The sequence below is a fragment of the Haematobia irritans genome, chromosome 1, assembly GCF_050003625.1.
Source record: "Haematobia irritans isolate KBUSLIRL chromosome 1, ASM5000362v1, whole genome shotgun sequence".
NCBI lineage: Eukaryota > Metazoa > Arthropoda > Insecta > Diptera > Muscidae > Haematobia > Haematobia irritans.
Window position 1 is genome coordinate 218,370,234 of NC_134397.1, and position 27,689 is coordinate 218,397,922.

The window sequence follows — 27,689 nt, forward strand, 5'->3', positions numbered from 1 at the left end:
CTATTTGTAGTCCTTATTTATATGTAGATATCCAATTTCAGCCACATTGGACAAAAATTAGGGTTTCTAGAAGCTCAAGAAGTCAAATTGGGAGATCGGTCTATATGGGGTTATACCTAATTTCAGACAAAAAGTTAAAAATGAAGATTTCTAGAAGCCGAACTAGTGAAATCGTAGGAACCGTCTATATGGGGGCTGCATCAAAACATGAATCGATACATACTATATTTGACCACGGTTGCCACTCCTGCCAAAAATAAACTACCAAAATTTGAAGAAAATTTTAGCGAAAAATTTAAAAAATCTGAATTTGAAGTTTTGCAACAAATTTTTGTCAAATTTGTATTTCTATAGAAAATTGTGTCAAATTTATTAATTCTACAGAAACTTTTGTCAAAATTTTATTTCTATAGAAAATTTTGTAAAATGTTTATTTCCATAGAAAATGTTGTCAAAATTTTATGTCTATAGAAAATTTTGTCAATTTTATTTCAATATAGAAAATTTTGTAAAAATACAATAACAAAATAAAACGAATGAAAAAAATAAACCCAGCCAACTGCACTCAAATCGATGATGACAGTGGCAAAGGAAAAAAGATATGTTTGTACAAATTTATTTCGGCAAAGGCCGGCTATCATAACACCTTTTTTCGGAAGGTTGAAGCGTGGTTCACTTTGGGTTTAGTGAACTTCCTGAATTCATTCCGATAATTGGTTGACAATTTTGCTGCAAGTAGAGGATGCTGATGAGGAATATGGTAATTCCGAAACGTGCGTCCATCCAACCATTTTGCAGTCTAAAGGGCTTTGTCCAAATAAATTTCAAAAAAAAACATTCTTTTCCTCTGTTGGTTAAGCTACACTTGTAGTTTAGTCAATGCATGGTTTTAAGCTAAAATCAAAAACAAAAAAATTTATTTCTATAGAAAACTGTGTCAAAATTTTATTTCTATTTAAAATTTTGTCAAAATTGTATTTCTATTTAAAATTTTGTCAAAATTTTATTTCTACTTAAAATTTTGTCAAAATTTTATTTCTAACAAAAATTTTCAAAATTTAATTTCTATCGAAAATTTTGTCGTATTTTATTTCTATAGAAAATTTAGTCAAAATTTTATTTCTATAGAAAATTTAGTCAAAATTTTATTTCTATAGAAAATTTAGTCAAAATTTTATTTCTATAGAAAATTTAGTAAAAATTTTATTTCTATAGAAAATTTAGTCAAAATTTTATTTCTATAGAACATTTTGTCAAAATTTTATTTATAAAGAAAATTTTGTAAAAATTTTATTTATATAAAAAATTTTGTCAAAATTGCATTTTTATACCCACCACCATAGAATGGTGACGGGGGTATAAGTTTGTCATTCCGTGTGTAACACATCGAAATATCGATTTCCGACTATATAAAGTATATATATTCTTGATCAGGGAGAAATTCTAAGACGATATAACGATGTCCGTCTGTCTGTCTGTCTGTTGTAATCACGCTACAGTCTTCAATAATGAAGCAATCGTGCTGAAATTTTGCACAAAGTCGTCATTTGTCTGCAGGCAGGCCAACTTCGAAGATGGGCTATATCGGTCCAGGTTTTGATATAGTCCCCATATAAACCGACCTCCCGATTTGGGGTCTTGGGCTTATAGAAATCGTAGTTTTTATCCAATTTGCCTGAAATTTTAAATCTAGAGGTATTTTATGACCATAAAGAGGTGTGCCAAAAATGGTGAGTATCGGTCAATGTTTTGGTATAGCCCCCATATATACCGATCTCCCGATTTTACTTCTTGGGCTTATAGAACCCGCAGTTTTTATTCAATTTACCTGAAATTGGAAATCTAGAGGTGTTGTAGGGCCACAAATACATGTGCCAAAAATGGTGAGTATAGGTTCAGCCCCCATATAGACCGACTTCACTTCTTGAGGGTGTAGAAGGCGCACTGATCATGAAAATTGCTTGATTTCAAATCAAGACGTTATTTTATAATTTTCTTGCACACTTACAAGAGATGTTAATGATTCCTCTAAAACTCAAACAAAAATGGTTCTTATAAATCCATCTTATAAATCCAGAGTCCTCATAGGTGAAATCTTTAAATTTATCTTCGGGAAGTATTCTCAAGTCCTCAAGCCCTCCTGAAATTTCAAAGGAAACCCTAATATTTGGTTCATGGTGGTGGGTATTTAAGATTCGGCCCGGCCGAACTTAGTGCTGTATATACTTGTTATAGAAGATTTTGTCAAAATTTTATTTCTATAGAAAATTTTGTCAAAATTGTATTTCTATAGAAAATTTTGTCAAAATTTCATTTCTATAGAAAATTTTGTGAAAATTTTATTTGTATAGAAAAACTTTTTCTATAAAAAATTTCTTTAAAATTTTATTTCTGTAGAATATTTTGTCAAAATTTTATTTCTGTAGAACATTTTGTCAAAATTTTACTTCTGTAGAAAATTATGTAAAAATGTTGTTTTTATAGAATATTTTTCAAAATGTTATTTCTATAGAAAATTTTTCAAAATTTCATTTCTATAAAAATTTTGTCAAAATTTTATTTCTATATAAAATTTTGTCACAATTTTATTTCTATTGAAAATTTTGTCAAAATTTTATTTCTATAGAAAATTTTGTCACAATTTTATTTCTATAGAAAATTTTGTCAAAATTTTATTTCTATAGAAAAATTTTTTCTATAAAAATTTATCTAAAACTTTATTTCTATAGAATATTTTGTCAAAATTTAATTTCTATAGAAAATTTTGTCAAAATTTTATCTCTATAGAAAATTTTGTCAAAATTTTATTTATATAAAAATTTTGTCAAAATTGCATTTCTATAGAAGATTTTGTCAAAATTTTATTTCTATAGAAAATTTTGTCAAAATTTTATTTCTATAGAAAATTTTGTCAAAATTTTATTTCTATAGAAAATTTTGTCAAAATTTTTTTTCTATAGGAAATTTTGTCACAATTTTATTTCTATTGAAAATTTTGTCAAAATTTTATTTCCATTCGTTTTGTTTTGTTATTGTTGGTTTTGTTCTTTAAGCATTGTTGTTGTTTTTTATTGCAGCTTAAAACCATACATTGACTAAACTACAAGTGTAGCTTAACCAACAGAGGAAAAGAATGTTTGTCAAATTTATTTGGGCAAATCCCTATAGACTGGAATTACCACATTCCTCATCAACATCCTCTACTTGCAGCAAAACTATCAACCATTATGAGAATAAATTCCTCCGTTGGTTAAGCTACACTTGTAGTTTAGTCAATGTATGGTTTTAACCTGTAATAAAAAACAACAACAAAATTTTATTTCTATAGAAAATTTTGTCACAATTTTATTTCTATAGAAAATTTTGTCAAAATTTTATTTCTATATTTAGAAAATGTTGTCAACATTTTCTTTCTACAGAAAATTTTGTCAAAATTTTATTTCTATAGAAAATTTTGTCAAAATTTTTTCTGTAGAAAATTTTTTTCCATAAAAAATTTCTTTAAAATTTTATTTCTGTAGAATATTTTGTCAAAATTTTATTTCTATAGAAAATTTTGTCAAAATGTTGTTTTTATAGAATATTTTACGAAATGTTATTTCTATAGAAACTTTTGTCAACATTTTATTTCTATAGAAAATTTTGTCGAAATTTTATTTCTATAGAAAATTTTGTGAACATTTCATTTCTATAGAAAATTTTGTCAAAAAATTGATTCTAAAGAAAAATTTGTAAAAATTTTATTTCTATAGAAAAATTTTTTTCTAAAAAAAAATTCTTTAAAATTTTATTTCTGTAGAAAATTTTGTCAAAATGTTGTTTCTATAGAACATTTTTCAAAATTTTATTTCTATAGAAAATTTTCTCAACATTATATTTCTATAGAAAACTTTATCAAATTTCTTTTTATTTCTGTAATACTAATTTCTGTAAAACTAATCTGTGCCAAAAGTCAGGAATGTTGTAGAGTGATTGCAACAGAGAGACTGATACACAGACAGATATACATGGCTATATCGTTAAAGAATTTCTCCCTGCCATTTTACCAGAATTTTCAATTTTTTGTTGAGTTTTAGTGCAATAAAATATATGTATACAATAACATAAAAAAAATCAAAAAGATGCACAACACCATTGAACTTGTATCTTTGCTTAAGGTGTGATCCAAATTCAGTGCTTTGGATGTGAATTAAAAATTTTTGTAATATTTTGCCAAATAAATAATTTTATAATTTTTTATTTGAAACTGTTGACTTCAGATATTGTCAAAAATTCGCAATTTTTCTCGAATGGATTTAGAAAGACAAAAAAAAAAAATAAAACGACCAACTGAAATATATTATTTCATAAAAATCAGTTAGCCATGAGAGCACCTATATTTCAGCAATTCAGTTTAGTAAGCCTTAAATAGCCCTAGGATTTTTTTAATTTTGGAAATGTTTTTGTTTTCGGATATTGCACAAGGTAATAATAGAATCAATAGAATTATAATTATTGTTAATTTAGCGAAGGGCTTTTGTAAATAACGCCTTTGTGTGCAGAACAATAGAACGAAATCCATTGTAATTGAATTTCAGACATTAACCCATTGAACATAACAAAGCTAATTTGTGAAATTCAGTAATTTTGCTATGATTTCATTTTATTGGCGATAATAACAATGACGAAGGAGGAGATTTGTTTGGATTTTATATTAAATAATTTCAAGCGGATTCCTTTCATATCCTACGAAAGCTGAAAGAGTAAGCGTTTGCGTTTTCATGATTGGATGGCAAATAAATTTTTAATGATTGAGGCTTGATTTGTTTGCCTATAAATTTTCTTTATTCTGGATTCGATTTTGATTCAAATTGATGAATTTTATTTTCGTTTGATTTTATGACGAATGATTTTTGTTTTTGTCATCGTCAAAGAGTTTGTACTACAAGATCGTAATCATAGGAAAGCACAAACATTGTTTTGTTTTTTTGCGTCCATTACTCTAGATGGTAATAAATGTTTTTTTTTTTACTTGTGCTCATAACTAAAGCGATACAGTGCCTTATATAGATTATTAGCTGGAAATTCGTAGCCTAAAATCAAAATCAAAATCAAAATTTTATTTCTATAGGAAATTTTGCAAAATTTTATTTCTATTGAAAATTATGCCAAGATTTTATTTTTATAGCAAATTTGGTCAAAATGTTATTTCTAAAAAAAATAGTGAAAAATTTCATTTATATAGAAACATTTTTCAAAATTTTATTTATATAGAAAATTTTGTCAAAATTTTGTTTATATAGAAAATGTTGTTAAAATTTTGTTTATATAGAAAATGTTGTTAAAATTTTATTTTTACATATAATTTTGTCAAAATTTTATTCCTAAAAAAATTTATTAACATTTTGTTTCTGTAGAAAATTTTGTCAAAATTGTATTTCTATAGAAAATTTTGTCAAAATTTTATTTCTAGAGAAATATTTTTTCGGAATTCTTTTTGAACAGAAAATTTTGTTATTATAGAAAATTTTGTCAAAATTTTATTTTTAAAGCAAATTTTGTCAACATTTTATGTGAATAGAAAATTTTGTCAAAATGTTATTTCTAGAGAAAATTTTATCAAAATTGTATTTCTAGAGAAAATTTTGCAAAATTTTATTTTTATAGCAAATTTGGTCAAAATGTTATTTTTAAAAAATTTGTCAAAAATTTCATTTACATAGAATTTTTTTTTCAAAATTTTATTTTATTTATAGTAAATTCTGTCAAAATTTTATTTCTATAGAAAATTTTGTTAAAATTTTTTTTTTGCATATAATTTTGTCAAAATTTTATTCCTATAGAAAAATTTACCAACATTTCGTTTCTGTAGAAAATTTTGTCAAAATTGTATTTCTATAGAAATTTTTTTAAAATTTTATTTCTAGAGAAAATTTTGTCAACATTTTATTTCTTTAGCAAATTTTGTCAAAATTTTATTTGTATAGAAAATTATGTCAAAATTTTTTTATATAGAAAATTTTGTCAAAATTTCATTTCTAGAGAAATATTTTTTCGAAATTTTATTTGAACAGAAAATTTTGTTATTATAGAAAATTTTGTCAAAATTTTATTTTTAAAGCAAATTTTGTCAACATTTTATGTGAATAGAAAATTTTGTCAAAATTTTATTTATATAGAAAATTTTGTCAACATTTTCTTTCTACAGAAAATTTTATCAAAATTTTATTTCTATAGAAAATCTTCTCAAAATTTTATTTCTATAGAAAATTATGTCAAGATTTTATTTTTATAGCAAATATGGTCAAAATGTTATTTTAAAAAAATAGTGAAAAATTTCATTTATATAGAAAAATTTTTCAAAATTTTATTTATATAGAAAATTTTGCCAAAATTTTGTTTATATAGAAAATTCTGCCAAAATTGTATTTCTAAAGAAATTTTTGCAAATTTTTTTTTTACATATAATTTTGTCAAAATTTTATTTTCACAGATAATTTTGTCAAAATTTTATTTTTACAGATAATTTTGTCAAAATTTTATTCCTATAGAAAAAATTTATCAACATTTTGTTTCTGTAGAAAATTTTGTCAAAATTTTATTTCTACAGAAAATTTTGTTAAATTTTTTTTTATAGAAAATTTTGCTACAATTTTATTTCTATAGAAAATTTTGTCGAAATTTTATTTCTATAGAAAATTTTGTCGAAATTTTATTTCTATAGAAAAATTTATCAAAATTTTGTTTTGCTTCCGGATCATCCCGTGAACCAAATAGGGACCCACAAACTTCCAAACATGAGGATAACACCTCAGATTTCACTTAAAAATTATATTGATAAATCTGTGTCATTTTTGGACACCATAACCTTGGGTTTTGAAAATTTTTAATCAAAAAGATTTCCGAAATAAAAACAAAAATTGAAAAATTTTTTTAAATTAAAATTTGTTTTTTTTATACTAACATATTAATGATGAATTTCAAAATAGCTAATTTTACTTAAACAAAAAGGTCATAAATTGATTTTCACATTTCATGTACATGCATACAGACACACACATAAGGTGGAATGAGGGCTAATTAAATAAATGTTCTGTCACTCAAAGATTTTGATGTGTGTGGGTGTGTGTGTGTGCACATGTCTGTTGTGGAAGTTCCTGCGGGTTAATGTAAACTCATTTCGAAGGTTAATTCATTGTGGCATGTAAACACCGCTTTTAATAAGTTTAATTGGAATCTGCGAAAGTCTTCGCTATGCCATGATGATGAACTTCTCCTTTTACGAGGACACATGTCAAGGGGCAACCTAATCATGTGATGGGGTTAAGAAAGGTAAATGATTACAGGCCGTGTCATGTGAGCTCTTGTGAAATGATTAGAGGTTTGAAGGGATGAACTTTAATAGCATGTCTATCAGAAAATTTAATTTGGGCTTAAACGGTTCAATAAAGTATACGTGAGAGCGAAGAATTCTGTATTATCGTAAAACCAAATGTGTGGTAAAATTTCTTTAAAAATGGAGGGTATTGAATCTCAAAATTTGTTATTTATCCAATCAGCGGGACGAGGGGGTTAATAAAACTTAACCCACATATGTGGTCAGACTATCAAATTAAACAATGTCTGAAGATCTCGTGAAAGGATGTCAAATATTGTGTTGTAATATATGTTTTTCGTTAGAAATTTGTTGGTAGTTATATAAAAGTTTATATTTCGAAAAATGTGTGTTTAAATCTGGAAATTTCTTACATTTCTACATAATCACTAGACTTACAACGCCCTAGGAGAAAACACAATTTCAGTAAAAAACAAGTAAGGACAGTCTAAAGTCGGACGGGGCCGACTATATTATACCATGCACCACTTTCTAGATCTAAATTTTCGATACCATATCACATCCGTCAAATGTGTTGGGTGCTATATGTAAAGGTTTGTCCCAAATACATACATTTAAATATCACTCGATTTGGACAGAATTTGATAGACTTTTACAAAATCTATGGACTCAAAATTTAAGTTGGCTAATGCACTAGGGTGGAACACAATTTTAGTAAAGACATATGGGAAACATTTAAATCTGAAGCATTTTTAAGGAAACTTCCCAAAAGTTTATTTATGATTTATCGCTCGATATATATGTATTAGCAGTTTAGGAAAATTAGAGTCATTTTCGACTTTTCGACTAAGCAGTGGCGATTTAACAAGGAAAATATTGGTATTTTAACCATTTTTGTCGAAGTCAGAAAAACACATATATGGGAGCTATATCTAAATCTGAACCGATTTCAATCAAATTTGGCACACATGACTATATTACTAATTGTACTCCTAGTACAAATTTTCAACCAAATTGGGCCAAAATTCTGGCTTCTGGGGCCATATAAGTCCATATCGGGCGAAAAATATATATGGAAGCTATATCTAATCTGAACCGATTTCAATCAAATTTGGCACACATGACTATTCTACCAATTGTGCAAAATTTCAAGCTAATCGGGATAAAAATCTGGCTTCTGGGTCCATATAAGTGCATAACGGCGAAAGATATATATAGGAGCTATATCTAAATCTGAATCGATTTCAACCAAATTTGGCACGCATAGCTACAATGCTAAATCTACTCCCTGTGCAAAACTTCAACCAAATTGGGCCAAAACTCTGGCTTTTAGGACCATATAAGTGCATATCGGCGAAAGATATATATGGGAGCTATATCTAAATCTGGACCGATTTCAATCAAATTTTGCACATTTAACTATACGACCAAGTGTTATGTTTGTACAAAATTTCAAGCAAATCGCTATAAAACTCTGGCTGCTGGGTCCATATTAGTGCATATCGGGCGAAAGATATATATGGGAGCTATATCTAAATCTGAACCGATTTCTTCCAAAATCAATAGGGTTCTATTCTGACCCAAATTAGGAACATGTGCCAAATTTGAAGGCGATTGGACTTAAATTGCGACCTAGACTTTGATCACAAAAATGTGTTCATAGACAGACGGACGGACGGACGGACATGGTTATATCGACTCAGGGACCCACCCCAGGCATTATTGCCAAAGACACCATGTGTCTATCTCGTCTCCTTCTGGGTGTTACAAACATATGCACTAACTTATAATACCCTGTTCCACAGTGTGGCGCAGTTTTGTAGCATATTCGAAGACAATTTCAGAACACCAAAACTTTTTTTCGTGCACCTTACGACCCCCCGAAAGCAAAAGTGATTGTTAGAATTTTAAAACAGTAGGCTCTCAAATTGTTCTAGTAAAAACACATGCCCTTTGCATAACGCAGAAAATGCCGTAGTGCAAACAACGAGTATGTATACAAAAGTACCGTTTGAAATTTACAGATAAACAGGTTTTGTGTTCTAAATGCCTTATAAATTAATTTCGTAGATGTGAATAACGATGTGCATGTGGCTTCGATCGGACATCATGACAACACAGCAAAAATTATTTGGTGGTGTGTAGGGTGACCTATTGACTTTTTAAAATCTCTGTAACTTTTTTGTTTATGAATATAAGTAAATACTTCAAAAGCAAAAGTTTCATATTTTATTAAGATCTTTATAAAAGTTATAAGAAATGGGCATCATAGGGGTATACGAAGCGAAATAAAAAAATTAAAAATCAAATTTGACGTCGGAGTCAAAAATTTCTTTTCGATCGGATTTCAAATGACGACACAGCACAATAAATTGTATTTCGGGGGGTCGTAGGGTGCACGAAAAAAAAAGTTTTGGTGTTCTGAAATTGCTACAAAAGTTTTGGTGTTCTTCGAATATGTTACAAAACTGGGGGGTGACCGCATCAACTTTTTTTCGTGACCCTATCTAGTGCACATGACTTTCGTGTTTGTGAAGCTTAACAAATTTTATACTATTTCCCATATCTATAAGCATACAATTTTCCTAATACGAACGATGATCAAATGTTGTAATCGTATGTTAACTGTTGATTCTCGTCGTTATTAAATTGCTCCAGGACAATGGTTACCACTCGAGGCAAAAATATTCTACCAAAATTTGGAGCAAATTTGACAAAAAAACTACTACTACAAACAAAAAAATTTTACTTGTCAACATTTTATTTCTATAAAAATTTTGCCAGTATTTTATTTCTATAGAAATTTCATTCCTAATCTTATTGCTAGTGTAATTTTTCTCAAACCTTTATTTCTATAGTTAATTTGGTCAAAATTTTATTTCTATAGAAAATTTTGTCAAAATTTTAATTCTATAAAAAATTAGTTGGGTTTTTTCGTTTGGCTTGAGGTCATGATAAATGAAAAATGCTGTTGAATTTGTTTTTCATTGTTTTATTGTTGAAATATTGATATTTCGGATATTTCGATACACCTTCGGTTGATGTAACAGTTTTTAATGTAGTTTCATCCATTTTGTTCTATGCTTGTGTAGTTCAGCTGGTAGCCAGATCAAGGAACTCTGCAACAAGTATGGGGTGTGTCCAGAGTGATCTGGTAGTGAGACGGGTAGGCTTAGCTGGGCAAGCAAAAAGGTGACGAGTGTCATGTGGCCCTCGACTACATATGGGACACACGTCAGCTACGCTGCTATCAATCACTGATAAGTATGAATTAAGGCGGCTGCACTTGCCTGATCTTAGTTGGGCCAAAACTATCCTTGTCTTCCGTGGGAGGTCTCTCTCCTCCGGTGCAATGGGCGGCGGTCGGACTCCGAGAACAGGATTAACCTTGTAGCTTCTCACCGCTTCAGCTACAGTATCCTCATGAATCCTGTTCAGACCTGTCTGGTATGCTGCCTGATCTAGAGGCTCTCTTTTGTATTGCTGGATCTCTGGCTCTAGAAGGTGAAGATCAACCCTTACATTCCTGGGTGGAGGTTGTCTATCCACAAGATGGTGATTCGGATGACAACTTCGATGGCAACCCAAGAGGTACTGCTTTGACAACATGTAGTTGTGTCGACGCACTGGGATGATCTTGGTCTCCGCATAAAGGTGATCCAGGGGTGTACTGCGGAGACATCATGTTGCGGTTCTAAGGGCAGCGTTCTGACAGGTCTGTATGTTATTCCACTGCGTATCGCTCGTTTCTATAGAAAATTTTGTCAAAATTTTATTTCTATAGAAAATTTTGTCAAAATTTTATTTCAATAGAAAATTTTGTCAAAATCTATTTTTATAGAAAATTTTGTCAAAATGTTATTTGTATATAAAATTTTGTCAACATTTTATTTATATAGAAAATTGTTAACATTTTATTTCTATAGAAAATGTTGTAAAAATTTTATTTGTATAGAAAATTTTGTAAAAATTTTTATCTATAGAAAATTTTGTCAAAATTTTATTTCTATAGAAAATGTTGTCAAAATTTTATTTCTATAAAAAATTTTGTCAAAATTTTATTTCTATAGAAAATTTTGTCAAAATTTTATTTCAATACAAAATTTTGTCAAAACTTTATTTCTATAGAAAATTTTGTCAAAATTTTATTTCTATAGAAAATTGTGTCAAAATTTTATTTCTATAGAAAATTTTGTCAAAATTTTATTTTTATAGAAAATGTTGTCAACATTTTATTTATATAGAAAATTTTGTCAAAGTGTTATTTGTATAGAAAATTTTGTCAAAATTTTTATCTATAGAAAATTTTGTCAAAACTTTATTTCTATAGAAAATTTTGTCAAAATTTTATGTCTATATTTCTATAGAAAATTGTGTCAAAATTTTACTTTTATAGAAAATTGTGCAAAATTGCATTTCTATATAAAATTTTGTCAAAAATTTATTTCTATAGAAAATTTTGTCAAAATTTTATTTCAGCAGAAAATTTTGTCAAAATCTATTTTTATAGAACATTTTGTCAAAATTTTATTTCTATTGAAAATTTTGTGAAAATTTTATTTCTATAGAAAATGTTGTCAAAATTTTATTTCTATAGAAAATTTTGTCAAAATTTTATTTGTATAGAAAATGTTTTATTTATATAGAAAATTGTGTCAAAATTTTATTTCTATAGAAAATTTTGTCAAAACTTTATTTCTATAGTAAATTTAGTCAAAATTTTATTTCTATACTAAATTTTGTCAAAATTTTATTTCCATAGTAAATTTTATCAAAATTTTATTTCTATAGAAAATTTAGTCAACATTTTATTTCTATCGAAAATTTTGTCAAAATTTTATTTCTATAGAAAATTTAGACAACATATTACTTCTATCAAAAATTATATTTCTATAGAAAATTTTGTCAAAATTTTATTTCTATAGTAAATTTTATCAAAACTTAATTTCTATAGAAAATTTTGTCAATTTTTTTTTATAGAAAATTTTGTCGAAGTCCTATTTCTATAGAAAATTTTGTCAAAATTTTTATTTATAGAACACTTTATTTGATAGAAAATTTTGTCAAAATTTTATTTCTATACAACATTTTGTCAAAAATTTATTTTTATAGAAAGTTTTATCAAAATTTTATTTCTATAGAAAATTTAGTCAACATTTTATTGCTATCGAAAATTTTGTCAAAATTTTATTTCTATAGTAAATTTTGTCACATTTTTATTTCTATAGTAAATTTTGTAAAATTTTTTTTCCTATAGATAATTTTCTCAAAGTCTTATTTCTATAGAAAATTTTGTCAACATTTTTATCTATAGAACATTTTGTCAAAATTTCATTTCTATAGAAAATTTTGTCAACATTTTATTTCTGTAGAAAATTTTGTCAAAATTTTATTTCTATAGTAAATTTTGTCACATTTTTATTTCTATAGTAAATTTTGTAAAATTTTTTTTCCTATAGATAATTTTCTCAAAGTCTTATTTCTATAGAAAATTTTGTCAACATTTTTATCTATAGAACATTTTGTCAAAATTTCATTTCTATAGAAAATTTTGTCAACATTTTATTTCTGTAGAAAATTTTGTCAAAATTTTATTTCTATTGAAAATTTTGTCAAAATTTTATTTCTATAGAAAATTTAGACAACATTTTATTTCTATCGAAAATTTTGTCAAAATTTTATTTCTATAGAAAATTTAGACAACATTTTATTTCTATCGAAAATTTCGTCTAAGTTTTATTTCTATAGAAAATTTTGTCAACATTTTATTTATATAGAAAATTTTGTATCTCTATGTTGGAGAGGAGTATTTTGCAAAATCTACCAAAAGATAAAGAATTCTACCAATCAACCAAACAGTAAAAAATCTAAAATTTTTGTTAGAGTTCTTCAAACTGTGGCAACCATGCCTAGGACCCTTAGCGTATTCCCAAGCATACTCACACGAAGAACGTTAGAAAATCTATAAAGCAATGTGCAAAGGAAATTATTCTTTCCTCCAAACACAAACACACCTACGCAATTGATAGTCCTTGTGTTTATATGTGAACTATGGGAATAAATAACGGAAATGCTAAATAGATAATGAGAAATACATGCAACATACACACACGCACTCATGTACAGACAGGAAACAGACATTAAGATATATGACTTTAATTCATGATCTTAGAATGTTGACGTATGTTTGTGTGTGTGAGTGTGCGTACATACGAGTGAGTGATTGAGTCAATTTTCATCTTATTTCTATTTTATCTTTGTCATCATTCTAATGTAGATTGTAAATTTATTACCTTGGAAGGGTATGCAGTAATAGTGAATGTAGGCCATCAATATGAAAGGCATGAAAGTATTTAGATTGGTTTTTAAGTGAGTTAATAGTTGTAGATGGGACATTCCTGAGACCCTTAACATCTTAATGATTTTTATTTTGGCATGAAATTCTCTTTGCAATTCACTATAAAAGAAAATATGTAGGTTTGGCCGGACCGAATTTTAAATACGTACTACAATAAATGAGGAGGTTACTTGGTATATACATATTATGAACCTCGTATATGTTTCCCTTAAATGTATCTTTTTGAAAATATTTTAACTCACAAATAGAATTGCTGAAAATTCCCTTAATTTAAATACAATGTCATTGTCACAACATTTCACAAAGTCATTTGCATTTAGTTACAGCAGAAATTTGTGTCAGAGTCAAATTATCATTGCTTCTCCAAATCTACATTTCTGTGCCATTTACGTAGTGCTCTGTCAAAGGAAGGATTTTTTTCTACTCTTTATTTGTTTCTGTTTTTTGGGTTTGTTAAGAACATTAAATTAAAAATAGCTTTTCAACATGAGAATTACGCTACCGTCATGAGAGCAGTTTGTACACACACATGCAAAGCAATGCAGTTTTGTAATATACACATTCGTATTTCTCATATCGAAGTACATTTGTGGTATACAGGTAGGGAGGCAGATATGTCCAACCAACAATAAATGGAAGGGTCTTCGACTCAAAACGTAGCTTGTACAAAATTTTACAATGATTGAATTCAAACTTGGATTTAGACTAACACATCTAGTTTTGATAACACAAATTGCACAGTGAGCGCCATAATAAAGTGTACATGCGAATTTATTTCAAAACACTTTACATTTCAGCCTTATCATATCAACGACTAAAAATAAAAAATGAAACTCTCTAGTAAAACATACCCTTTATACACTTTATTTTGACGCTCACTGTTTATACTCCTACTCAGAGAGAGATTCACCAATACCCGTTTGTCTCTCTGTTGTAATCACGCAGGTCAAACTCGAAAATAAACTATATAGGGCTATAAAACCGATCTCATGATTTAGGTATCCAGGTAAATTTGATCCGATCGAGGTATATTGGGTCCACAAACAGATGTTCCGAATGTGGTGTCTATGGTTTGATACATCCCCCACATAGGATTCAATTTCTTGGGCAAAATTTATCCAACTTGCCTACGTTTCGGTATAGCCCATACCGCCGATTTAACAAATACAGTGTGTCTGATATATAAAGGGTGATTCTTTTGAGGTTAGGATTTTCATGCATTAGTATTTGACAGATCACGTGGGATTTCAGACATGGTGTCAAAGAGAAAGATGCTCAGTATGCTTTGACATTTCATCATGAATAGACTTACGATCTGCCACAACGTCGAATTTTCAGTGAATGGGCCCTAGAAAAGTTAGCAGAAAATCCGCTTTTTTATCGACAAATTTTGTTCAGCGATGAGGCTCATTTCTGGTTGAATGGCTACGTAAATAAGCAAAATTGCCGCATTTGGAGTGAAGAGCAACCAGAAGCCATTCAAGAACTGCCCATGCATCCCGAAAAATGCACTGTTTGGTGTGGTTTGTACGCTGGTGGAATCATTGGACCGTATTTTTTCAAAGATGCTGTTGGACGCAACGTTACGGTGAATGGCGATCGCTATCGTTCGATGCTAACAAACTTTTTGTTGCCAAAAATGAAAGAACTGAACTTGGTTGACATGTGGTTTCAACAAGATGGCGCTACATGCCACACAGCTCGCGATTCTATGGCCATTTTGAGGGAAAACTTCGGAGAACAATTCATCTCAAGAAATGGACCGGTAAGTTGGCCACCAAGATCATGCGATTTGACGCCTTTAGACTATTTTTTGTGGGGCTACGTCAAGTCTAAAGTCTACAGAAATAAGCCAGCAACTATTCCAGCTTTGGAAGACAACATTTCCGAAGAAATTCGGGCTATTCCGGCCGAAATGCTCGAAAAAGTTGCCCAAAATTGGACTTTCCGAATGGACCACCTAAGACGCAGCCGCGGTCAACATTTAAATGAAATTATCTTCAAAAAGTAAATGTCATGGACCAATCTAACGTTTCAAATAAAGAACCGATGAGATTTTGCAAATTTTATGCGTTTTTTTTTTAAAAAAAGTTATCAAGCTCTTAACAAATCACCCTTTATTGTGTCTGATATATTCAGGCTTCTATCGGTTTAGAAAAGATGAAAGCCTGAAAAATCTCCAGATTTTTATTTATTTATTCCAGTGACAGTTTATTTTATTGTTTACAAGGTATTGCGATAAGAAATAAATTTATTGGTGATAAAATTCAAACACGATAGCGAGATTACTCTTATTTGGCTTGAAAACTACAAGTGGCTATCGTTAGAGTCCACCAGCATTTAAATGTTAATAAAACTTTTATTTCTACCCGCTTTATTTCTACCGCACCAAAGTGTCGATCACCTCAACACGACCCTTCTCTCTACGTGCTGTGTGTGATGGCTTTGTGGGGCCTTTAAAGGCCGTAATTTGTGCCAATTCGAACAAATCTAAATTGATTCTAAAATTTGATGTTATCTCCGATTATTATACCCTCCACCATAGGATGGGGGTATATGTTATTAACTTTGTCATTCCGTTTGTAACACATCGAAATATTGGTCTAAGACCCCATAAAGTATATATATATTCTGGGTCGTGGTGAAATTCTGAGTCGATCTAAGCATGTCCGTCCGTCCGTCCGTCTGTTGAAATCACGCTAACTTCCGAACGAAATAAGCTATCGACTTGAAACTTAGCACATGTAGTTGTTATTGATGTAGGTCGGATGGTATTGCAAATGGGCCATATCGGTCGACTTTTACGTATAGCCCCCATATAAATGGACCCCCAGATTTGGCTTGTGGAGCCCCTTGGAGTAGAAAAATTCATCTGATCCGGTTGAAATTTGGTACATAGTATTAGTATGTGGTCTTCCACAACCATGCAAAAATTGGTCGACATCGGTAAATAATTATATATAGCCCCCATATAAACCGATCACCAGATTTGGCTTGCGGAGCCTCTAAGAGAAGCAAATTTCATCCGATCCGGCTGAAATTTGGTTCATAGTGTTAGTATAGTATGAAATTTAGTTCATAGTGTTGGTATTTAACAAACACGCAAAAATTGGTCTACATCAATCCATAATCATATATAGCCCCCATATAAACCGATCCCCAAATTTGGCTTGCGGAGCCTCTAAGAGAAGCAAATTTCATCCGATCCGGCTGAAATTTGGTTCATGGTGTAAGTATATGGTCTCTAACAACTATGCAAAAATTGGGCCACATCGGTCCATAATTATATATAGCCCCCATATAAACCGATCCCCCGATTTGACTGGCGGAGCCTCTAAGAGAAGCAAATTTCATCCGATCCGGCTGAAATTTTGTACATGGTGTTAGTATATTATCTCTTACAACCATGCAGGAATTGGTCCATATCGATCCATAATTATATGTTGGCCCCATATAAACCGATCCCCAGATTTGAACTTCGGAACCCCTTGGAAGAGCAAAATTCACCCGATCCGGTTGAAATTTGGTACGTGGTGTTAGTATATGGTCTCTAACAACTATGCAAAAATTGGTCCACATCGGATAATAATTATATATAGCCCCCATATAAACCGATCCCCCGATTTGGCTTGCGGAGCCTCTAAGATAATCAAATTTCATCCGACCCGGTTGAAATTTGATACGTGGTAAAATTTGGTACATTGCGCTAGTATATGGCCGCTAACCTAAAACAAACCAAAATTGGTCCATATCGGTCTATAGTTATATATAGCCGATCCCCAAAAATAATCTACCAAAATTTAATTACTAAAGAAAATTTTGTCAAAATTGTATTACTATACAAAATTTTGTCTAGATTTTGTTTCTACAGAAAATTTTGTCAAATTTTATTGCTATAGAAAATTTTGTCAAAATTTTATTTCTATAGAAAATTTTGTCAAACTTAATTAGTTACGTATTTTATCGGCCGAACTTACGTATTTTATCGGCCGAACTTACGGCCGTATATACTTGTTTTTTCTTTTTGCTTTCGAACAATAAAACAAAAATATGAAAAAACAGGTATATACAGCAGTAAGTTCGGTCGGGCCGAATCTTAAATACCCACCACCATGAACCAAATATTAGGGTTTCCTTTGAAATTTCAGGAGGTCTTGAGGACTTGAGGACACTTCCCGAAGATAAATTTAAAAATTTCACCTATGAGGACTATATCAGATTCTGGAATTATAAGAACCATTTTTGTTTGAGTTCGGTCTATATGGGGGCTATATCAAAACATGGACCGATACTCACCATTTGTGGCAAACCTCATTATGGTCCTAAAATACCTATAAATTTCCAATTTCAGTTAAATTGTATATAAACTACGGATTCTATAAACCCAAGATGTAAAATCGGGAGATCGGTCTATATGGGGGCTATACCAAAAGAGTTTGTGCAAAATTTCAGCACGATTGCTTCATTATTGAAGACTGTAGCGTGATTACAACAGACAGACAGACGGACATCGTTATATCGTCTTAGAATTTCTCCCTGATCAAGAATATATATACTTTATATAGTCGGAAATCGATATTTCGATGTGTTACAAACGGAATGACAAACTTATTATACCCCCGTCACCATTCTAGGGTGGTGGGTATAATTAGCATTTTACTTTGTAGTATTAAATCTCAGCCAATCTGGATGGTGATGTCCTTCTGTCTGTTTTAAATACGCTAAAGCCTACAATAATGAAACTATCGATCTGAAATGTGGAGCAGAATATCGGCCTATATAAGCCGATATTCTGATTTGAAATATAATGGTAATTAATTTTTTAATTGGTTAAAGTTTAATTGATATTGGTTGCAAAACACATTTTTTTGTAAAATTGCCACTACTAAGTTGAAAACTTGTAAAAATGACTCAAATTTTCCTGTACATCTAATACACCACACTGGTGTAATGGTGAGCATGCCCGCCTTGCATACAAAATGTCGTGGGTTCAATTCCTGCTTCGATCGAACACCAACAAGTTTTTCAGCGGTGGATTATACACTCCCAGTAATGGGGGTGACATATCTGAGCGTTTCAAAGCTTCTCTAAGTGGTTTCATTACGTTGAGAAACGACTTGGCTATAAAAGGGAGTTCTCTTGTCATTGAGCTAAACAAGGAATTGGGTATCACTCACCCAGCAAAAAAGCGTCGCCAAAAAAGTAATGCAAATGTTCTTTTTGGATCCGGAAAAGGTGCAAAATTGACGCAGAAGCGATGAATTTAACATGGGCTTGTCATAAGACGGAAGTCCTCCATTTCAACAGCCGTTGCACTGAATTTGCATCACTTCTTTAGGTGTGATCCGAATTCAATATTTTGGATGTAAATTAAAAAATTCTGTGATATTTTGTTTTATAATTTTTTATAATTTTTAATGGATTCTAATGCTTGTCGGAAACGTTTGACCTCAAATATTCACAATTTTTTCAGATTGGATTTAGCATTTTGTTTTCGACAAAATTTAAATGATTTGTACCATTTTATGAGTTTTTACTCTATTTTTAACCTATTTGAAACAAAAAAAGTTAAAATTACCCATTAAAAGTATGAAAAACCCAAGTTATAAAAAATTTCATTAAAATAACTTCCTGGGTAGTTAAAATAAAGAACATCATTGGGAGTGCATCTTCTGGAAGTGCTTTTAAAGTTGTGCCTTTGGAAGAACTTCCATTTTTTTTTTGCTGGGCAGTGATAAGAGAGAAGTACACCACTGTGGTATTACAATGGACTGAATAGTCTAAGTGAGCCTGAAATATCGGGCTGCCACTATACCTAATTTAACCTAACACATATCCATCGATCCATATATCAAAAACGTATTTTTCCGAAATTGCATAATAATGGCTTAAGATTTAAATATTTATTAAATATTAGATGTCAAAAATATTTTGTCCAAATCGGTTCTGTTTTAATATTTGCATTATGTCCCCACATAAATCTTTATATAGATATCACTTAACAAATTTGAAGGATTTGAGATGGTATCGAAAATATAGTAGATCTACAAAGTGGTGCAGGGTATATTATAGTCCGCCCCATATGACTGTAGACTTTACTTACTTGTTATACCCATCACCATAGAATGGTGACGGGGGTATAATAAGTTTGTCATTCCGTGTGTAACACATCGAAATATCGATTTCCGACTATATGAAGTATATATATTCTTGATCAGGGAGAAATTCTAAGACGATATAAGCATGTTCGTCTGTCTGTCTGTTGTAATCACGTTACAGCCTTCAATAGTGATGCTATCGTCCTGAAATTTGGCACAGATTCGTCTTTTGTCTGCAGGCAGGTCAAGTTCGAAGATGGGCTATATCGGTTCAAATTTTGATATAGTCCCCATATAAGCCAACTTCCCGATTTGGGGTCTTGGGCTTATAAAAACCGTAGTTTTTATTCAATTTGCCTGAAATTGAAAATCTAGAGGTACTTGAGGACCATAAAGAGGTGTGCCGAAAATGTCCATCGGTCCATGTTTTGGTATAGTCCCCATATTGACATCTTGACCGTGTGTCGGAAATTGTCCGTATCGGTCCATGTTTTGGTATAGCCCCCATATAGACCGATCTCCCGATTTTGTTTCTTGGGCTTCTAGAAACTGTATTTACTATCCGATTTTCCTGAAATTGAAAATCTAGAGGTATTTTGGAACCATAAAAAGGAGTGTCGAAAATGGTCCGTATCGGTCTATGCTATGGTATAGCCCCCATATGGACCGATTTCCCGATTTTGCTTCTTGGGCGTCTATAAAGTGTATTTTCTATCCGATTTGCCTGAAATTGAAAATCTAGAGGTATTTTGGAACCATAAAGACGTGTGTCGAAAATGGTGAGTACCGGCCATGTTTTGATATGGCCCTCATATAGACCTATCTCCCGATTTTACTTCTTGGACTTCTAGAATCCGTAGTTTTTACCCAATTTGCCTGAAATTGGAAATCTAGAGGTATTATAAGAAAATAAAGAGATTTGCCGAAAATGTTGATTATCGGACCATGTTTTGATATAGCCCCCATATAAATCGATCTCTCGATTTTACTACTTGGGATTCTAGAATCCGTAGTTTTTATCCAATTTGCCTGAAATTGAAAATGTAGAGGTATTCTAGGACCATAAAGAGGTGTGCCGAAAAAAAAATTGCTTCTCTAACATATGTTCCAAACATATTTTGCAGGAAGCACATATATTATTGGACACTGCCGAAACAATGCTATATTTGTTTTATGTGAACATATTATATGTTTGGAAGCATTTTGAGCCCAAAAATATTATATGCTTGGAAGAATTTTCTCCAAAGAAGATTGTGCTTATTCCCTCACATAATTTTCACTTCCACGAAATTTTTTAGTTCTTGGCATCTTTTTCTGTAAAACAAATAATATTGAAGAAATTATTCAATTTTATAAATTTTTGAAATTTTACCTTTCGCCTGGACGGAGAATCGAACCGAGGACCATACAGTTTGTAAGCCAACACACTATCCACTGGGCCACGTAGCTGTTACAGTCACCAGTAGACAATTATCGTTATAAGTTACATTGATATAGCATAGTTTGCAGCGCCCACGAGCCCATGCAAACATAACACTATTTAACAGAAACATACATTTGTTGGCCACGTGGAGCAGTGGTTAGCATGTCTGCCTTGCATACAAAGGGTCGTGGGTTCAATCCCTGCTCCGACCGAACCAATTTTTCTTTTTTAATTTACACATTTATATTTATACTATTTTTATAATGAAACTTCGAAATGGGGGTTATTAAAGATTTACAGTCCGAAACAGTGCTTGATATAAACGAAATTGTCTGAGCTTTTGGATAAAATAATAGTTTTTTATTGCAAAAATAGCAATTTTGTTACAAAAAACTGTTTTTGGTATAAGAGTTTGAAATTTTGGAAGGAATTCAAAAAAATTTTGGAAGGAATTATTTGAACAAAAAACGAAAAAAGAAGTCGAGTATGTTTTACATAAATAATTTTATAATATATACACAAAAATTTATTTAGGCGTGAACAGTTTTTTACTAACATTTAACACCATTTTAAATGCATTCAAAACTGATCGTGTTTTGTACTTAATGCCCGCTTAAATATTTGAAGGTGTCCGTCAACTCGTCTTGGACTACTTATTAATAATGAGGAACTAAACTTTGTTTTTATATATTTTACTGTTTAACTTTTCCCTTTTTCCTCCCTTTTTCATTTTACTGTCCCAACTCTAAAAAGAGTATAGTGCCCTTTCGTTATTTTTATGAAGATTTCTTTGTAATTTTTGTATATTTTCCACCGTTTTTTTAATTTCCTTTGCCTCAATATTTTGACTTACTCCTCGCACGTTCCGATTTCTTTTAACGAACCAAGGAAAAAATTGTGACCATAATGCCAAAATGATAAACAAAACACATGTCCACACATACATAAAATGCTGCTCTAAAGGCGAAAACACATTCTATTTTTTTTTCAAATGTATTCTCTTGGTTCCGAATGTCTATTCTCTTTACTACGAATACTCATTCTAATATTCAAATTAAATAATATTTAGATTTAAGCATATCAAATTTTTGGCCTTATCATGAAACAGTTTTCCAAAACAACATACATTGCTCTCTTTTTATTCTCTCGCTGTGTTATGTTGATATTTTTCGTCAAGCCTCCCGGTTTCCATCTCTATTTCTTTCTCTATACTCTCTCTCTGTCGCTCTCTGAATAAAATATGACAACGTATATATGTTTACTCGAAATTTGTAAATTTATATATGTTTACATTCACACATATTATTTTTATGAAACATTGATGCCCCAAACATAATATATTCTAACATATTAACATATGTGTCCCAAATATTAAGTGTTAGTTTAGGAACATTACATGTTTGCACTTAAATATATTGTATTTAAAAATTTTGCCCGAAACACATTTTGTTTATATCGGAACATATGAAAAACATATTTTTCTAACAGTGTACAGATTTTAGATTTCAAATCAAGGCTTTATTCCATCATTTTCTTGCACACTTACAAGAGATGTTTATGGTTCATCTAAAACTCAAACAAAAAATAGTTCTTATAAATTCAGAATCTGATCTAGTCTTCATAGGTAAAATCTTAACATTTATCTGTGGGAAGCGTACTGGTTGAACTGATCTGCTTGGGAAAATATCTGTCATCAAAACCCCCTGAAATTTTCAAAGAAAAGTTATATTTGATTCATGGTGGTGGGTATTTAAGATTCGGCCCGGCCGAACTTACTACTGTATATGCTTGTTTTTTAATTATTTTCGATCAACATTTTCAATTATACGTTTAATTCGAAATATTTATTGCATTAAAATTTTAATTGTAAACTTAAAACATTTGAATAATTTTCTCAGCGGAGCTTAGTTTTAGTTTGATAAAAAAGGTTATTGTATCAGTTAATTTCTTAATTGACTACGTTTTCAATTTTAATTAAGTTTTTAATTTGAAATATTTTGGTTATAATTTTTCTGTGTAGACCGATATCCCTACTTGATTTTTTGGTCATCTAGAAACTGTTATTTTTAAGCGACTTGCCCCAAATTGTAAATATTGAGGCATGTATGATACACAAAAATATAGGCCGTATGTGTTGTGAATAGGCCCATATTGTGGTATAGTTCCCATATAGACGGATCTCCAGATTTGAATTCTTAGGGATCTAGACACCGCAATTTTGTCTCAATTAATTTTTTTTTTGATTGAACATGTTTTCAAGTTCAATCAACTGTTTAATTGAAAATATTTTGGCGACATTTTTTTTTTATAATGCAATAAATTTGAAACCTTGGAGTTTTTCATGTTTACATGTGCTAAACGATTGCTGATCATTGATTTAATTTTATATCGAGAATAAATTTTCCCAAGATACCATACCGCTGCTTCCAACATTTTGCAAAAAAATAAATAAATAAACAAGCACAAGCACGCCAAGTACAATCCTTTGCAATTTGGGTTATGATAAAATTAGTTTCGTAATTACATGTAAAGTTACACTATGATGTTAACTGCTGCTGAAGCCATTACCATCGTCACCACCGTCATTCATGCATAACGACCATACTGAATAAAATACTTCCGTTAGCCTCATGGGCATCCTATCATGTTGCTCTTCACATTTTGCGATACACTAACGTTTTCAACATTTAATGTGACATAAAACTATTTAAGAGCAGTTGGTTTTTTTTGAAGAGTATGAAAGAGTGAGAGAGAGAGACTAAAGTGAGATTTACTTACATGAGGATTGGACTTCAAGTAGCGCCAATTTTCACTGGTCGTATACCAACCAGAACAAATGGGCAGAAACGAGAGTAAAGCCGGCGCCAGCCACACAATCACAAGCATGATGAACACACGCCTGTGTGTCATAATCAAAGGATAATCCAATGGCTGGACAATGGCATAATATCTGTAAGAATGTAAAAAAGAAATACGAAATACAGTAAAAAGAATAATGAAAATTTTTTACAATTAAATTGTGTTTTTATGGAATGTAAGAAAGCGAGTTAGGGAAAACTTAAATCAAGTTTATTGGAGTCTGATAGCCTGTGGATATAGAAAAATTATTTTACATCAAAATTAAGATTTTTAAGATATTGACTTAATAATTTGATAGTAGATGGTATAGAAGAGTAATTGAAATACAACTTTTTTGGAGAGGAATATGAGGTCTATATCAAACACTTACCCATATAACCAAATTTTGAAATATTCCCTTACGGACTAAAATATCTCTAGATTTCCAATTTCATACAAATTTGGATACAAATTGCGATGTATAGGAGCGCAAGAATTGAAACTATCTACATGGGGGGTGAATGGCCAAATAATCACAATATTAACAACTTTGTAGTTCAGTTTTATTATTTTTTAAGAATTGCACGCGCAAGAAAATCTGATGGAAGAACACCTTGCGTACATATATCATGTAAATTCTATAGATTTTTATCCGCATTAATCGAATAAGCCCGACAGTTCTGATAAAAATTGCAAATTATAAAATCTCATGAAGTCAAATACCAAACTGTGGACCGATACACACCATATTCGGAACGACCATTTATGGGCCCAAAATATTTCTAGATTTTGAATTTCATGTAAATCGGATAAAAATTGCGTTCTAAAAGCTCATGAAGTAAAATCGGGAGATTGGTCTATATGGTGAATATACCGAAATTTGAACCTATACACACAATATTTGGCATGGCTATTTGTGGACCTAAAATACTGAATATTGAATTTGAGTTTCATGCAAATCGAATACAAATTGCGATATCTAGAAATTCATATGGAGAATATTGCAAAACATGAACCGATGATGCACACAACATTCGGCATGATCTGTGGGCCATCTGTGGAACAAAAGAAAAAAAAAAACCACGGGTTTTGAAATTTCAAGCAAATCAGATACAAATTTTGGTTTCTGGAACTTCAAGGAGTCGAATCGGGAGACCGGTCTATATGGGAGCTCTACCAAAATATAAAACATTACAAAACGTATTTGGCACACATCTTTGTGGACATGCAGTCACGGTTGCCACTCGCGTCAAAACTAATTTACAAAAATTTGAATTAAATTTTACCAAAAATCTACCAAATTTCAAAAATTTTATTTTGAAATTTTTGACAAATTTCTGTGGTTAGTATGAAAAAATGTTTTTTCTTCGAAAGAAATGTTTTGTTTTTTTATTTTAGCATTTTTCTTTTCAATATTTGCAATATTGTCTATTATAATCCTATTAGCGACAATTTGTTGGGTGTATAAATATCGCTTGAATTGTATGAGTGTCGAGTTTTAAATGTTTTAACGATTTCAACTTGCACCAGCAAAAAATTTATTTCTATAAAAATTTTTGCAAAAATATTATTTCTATAGAAAATTTTGTTAAAATTGTATTTGTATAGAAATTTTGTCAACATTTTATTTCTGTAGAAAATTTTGTTAAAATTTTATTTAAATAGAAAATTTTGTTAAAATGTTATTTCTATAGAAAATTTTGTCAAAATTTTATTTCTATAGAAAATTTTATCAAAATTTTATTTCTATCAAAAATTTTATCAAAATTTTATTTCTATAGAAAATTTTGTTAAAATTTTATTTCTATAGAAAATTTTGTCAAATTTTTATTTCTATTGAAAATTTTGTCAAAATTTTATTTCTATAGAAAATTTTCTTAAAATTTTTTTTCTATGGAAAATTTTGCCAAAATTTTATTTCTGTCGAAAATTTTGTCAAAATTTTATTTTTATAGAAAATTTTGTCAAAATTTTATTTCTATAGAAAATTTTGTCAAAATTTTATTTCTATAGAAAATTTTGTCAAAATTTTATTTCTATAGAAAATTTTATCAAAATTTTATTTCTATCAAAAATCACGGTTGCCACTCGCGTCAAAACTAATTTACAAACATTTGAATTAAATTTTACCAAAAATCTACCAAATTTCAAAAATTTTATTTTGAAATTTTTGACAAATTTCTGTGGTTAGTATGAAAAAATGTTTTTTCATCGAAAGAAATGTTTTGTTTTTTTATTTTAGCATTTTTCTTTTCAATATTTGCAATATTGTCTATTATAATCCTATTAGCGACAATTTGTTGGGTGTATAAATATCGCTTTAATTGTATGAGTGTCGAGTTTTAAATGTTTTAACGATTTCAACTTGCACCAGCAAAAAATTTATTTCTATAAAAATATTTGCAAAAATTTTATTTCTATAGAAAAATTTGTTAAAATTGTATTTGTATAGAAATTTTGTCAACATTTTATTTCTGTAGAAAATGTTGTTAAATTTTATTTAAATATAAAATTTTGTTAAAATGTTATTTCTATAGAAAATTTTGTCAAAATTTTATTTCTATAGAAAATTTTATCAAAATTTTATTTCTATCAAAAATTTTATCAAAATTTTATTTCTATAGAAAATTTTGTTAAAATTTTATTTCTATAGAAAATTTTGTCAAATTTTTATTTCTATTGAAAATTTTGTCAAAATTTTATTTCTATAGAAAATTTTCTTAAAATTTTATTTCTATGGAAAATTTTGCCAAAACTTTATTTCTGTCGAAAATTTTGTCAAAATTTTATTTTTATAGAAAATTTTGTCAAAATTTTATTTCTATAGAAAATTTTGTCAAAATTTTATTTCTATAGAAAATTTTGTCAAAATTTTATTTCTATAGAAAATTTTATCAAAATTTTATTTCTATCAAAAATTTTATTTCTATAGAAAATTTTGTCAAAATTTTATTTCTATAAAAAATTTTGTTAAAATTTTATTTCTATAGAAAATTTTGTTAAAATTTTATTTCTATAGAAAAATTTGTTAAAATTTTATTTCTATTGACAATTTTGTCAAAATTTTATTTCTATAAAATATTTTGTCAAAATTTTATTTCTATAGAAAATATTGTTAAAATTTTATTTCTATAGAAAATTTTGTCAAATTTTTATTTCTATTGAAAATTTTGTCAAAATTTTATTTCTATAGAAAATTTTCTTAAAATTTCATTATTTTATTTATATGGAAAATTTTGTTAAAATTTTATTTCTATAGAAAATTTTGTCAAATTTTTATTTCTATTGAAAATTTTGTCAAAATTTTATTTCTATAGAAAATTTTCTTAAAATTTTATTTCTATGGAAAATTTTGCCAAAATTTTATTTCTGTCGAAAATTTTGTCAAAATTTTGTTTCTATAGAAAATTTTGTCAAAATTTTATTTCTATAGAAAATTTTATCAAAATTTTATTTCTATCAAAAATTTTATTTCTATAGAAAATTTTGTCAAAATTTTATTTCTATAAAATATTTTGTTAAAATTTTATTTCTATAGAAAATTTTGTTAAAATTTTATTTCTATAGAAAAATTTGTTAAAATTTTATTTCTATTGACAATTTTGTCAAAATTTTATTTCTATAAAATATTTTGTCAAAATTTTATTTCTATAGAAA

The 27,689-nt window shown here is 29.2% G+C and overlaps 1 protein-coding gene across 1 annotated transcript in view; it reads right to left on the bottom strand.

Annotated features, from left to right (window-relative positions):
- Octbeta1R (Octopamine beta1 receptor) overlaps positions 1 to 27,689 on the bottom strand; it is a 100,992-nt gene that overhangs the window by 33,838 nt on the left and 39,465 nt on the right. Inside the window, exon 3 of the mRNA XM_075288440.1 lies at positions 23,973 to 24,144. Within this exon, the coding sequence (XP_075144555.1) occupies positions 23,973 to 24,144 (172 nt within the window). The remainder of the gene's footprint in view (positions 1 to 23,972; positions 24,145 to 27,689) is intronic.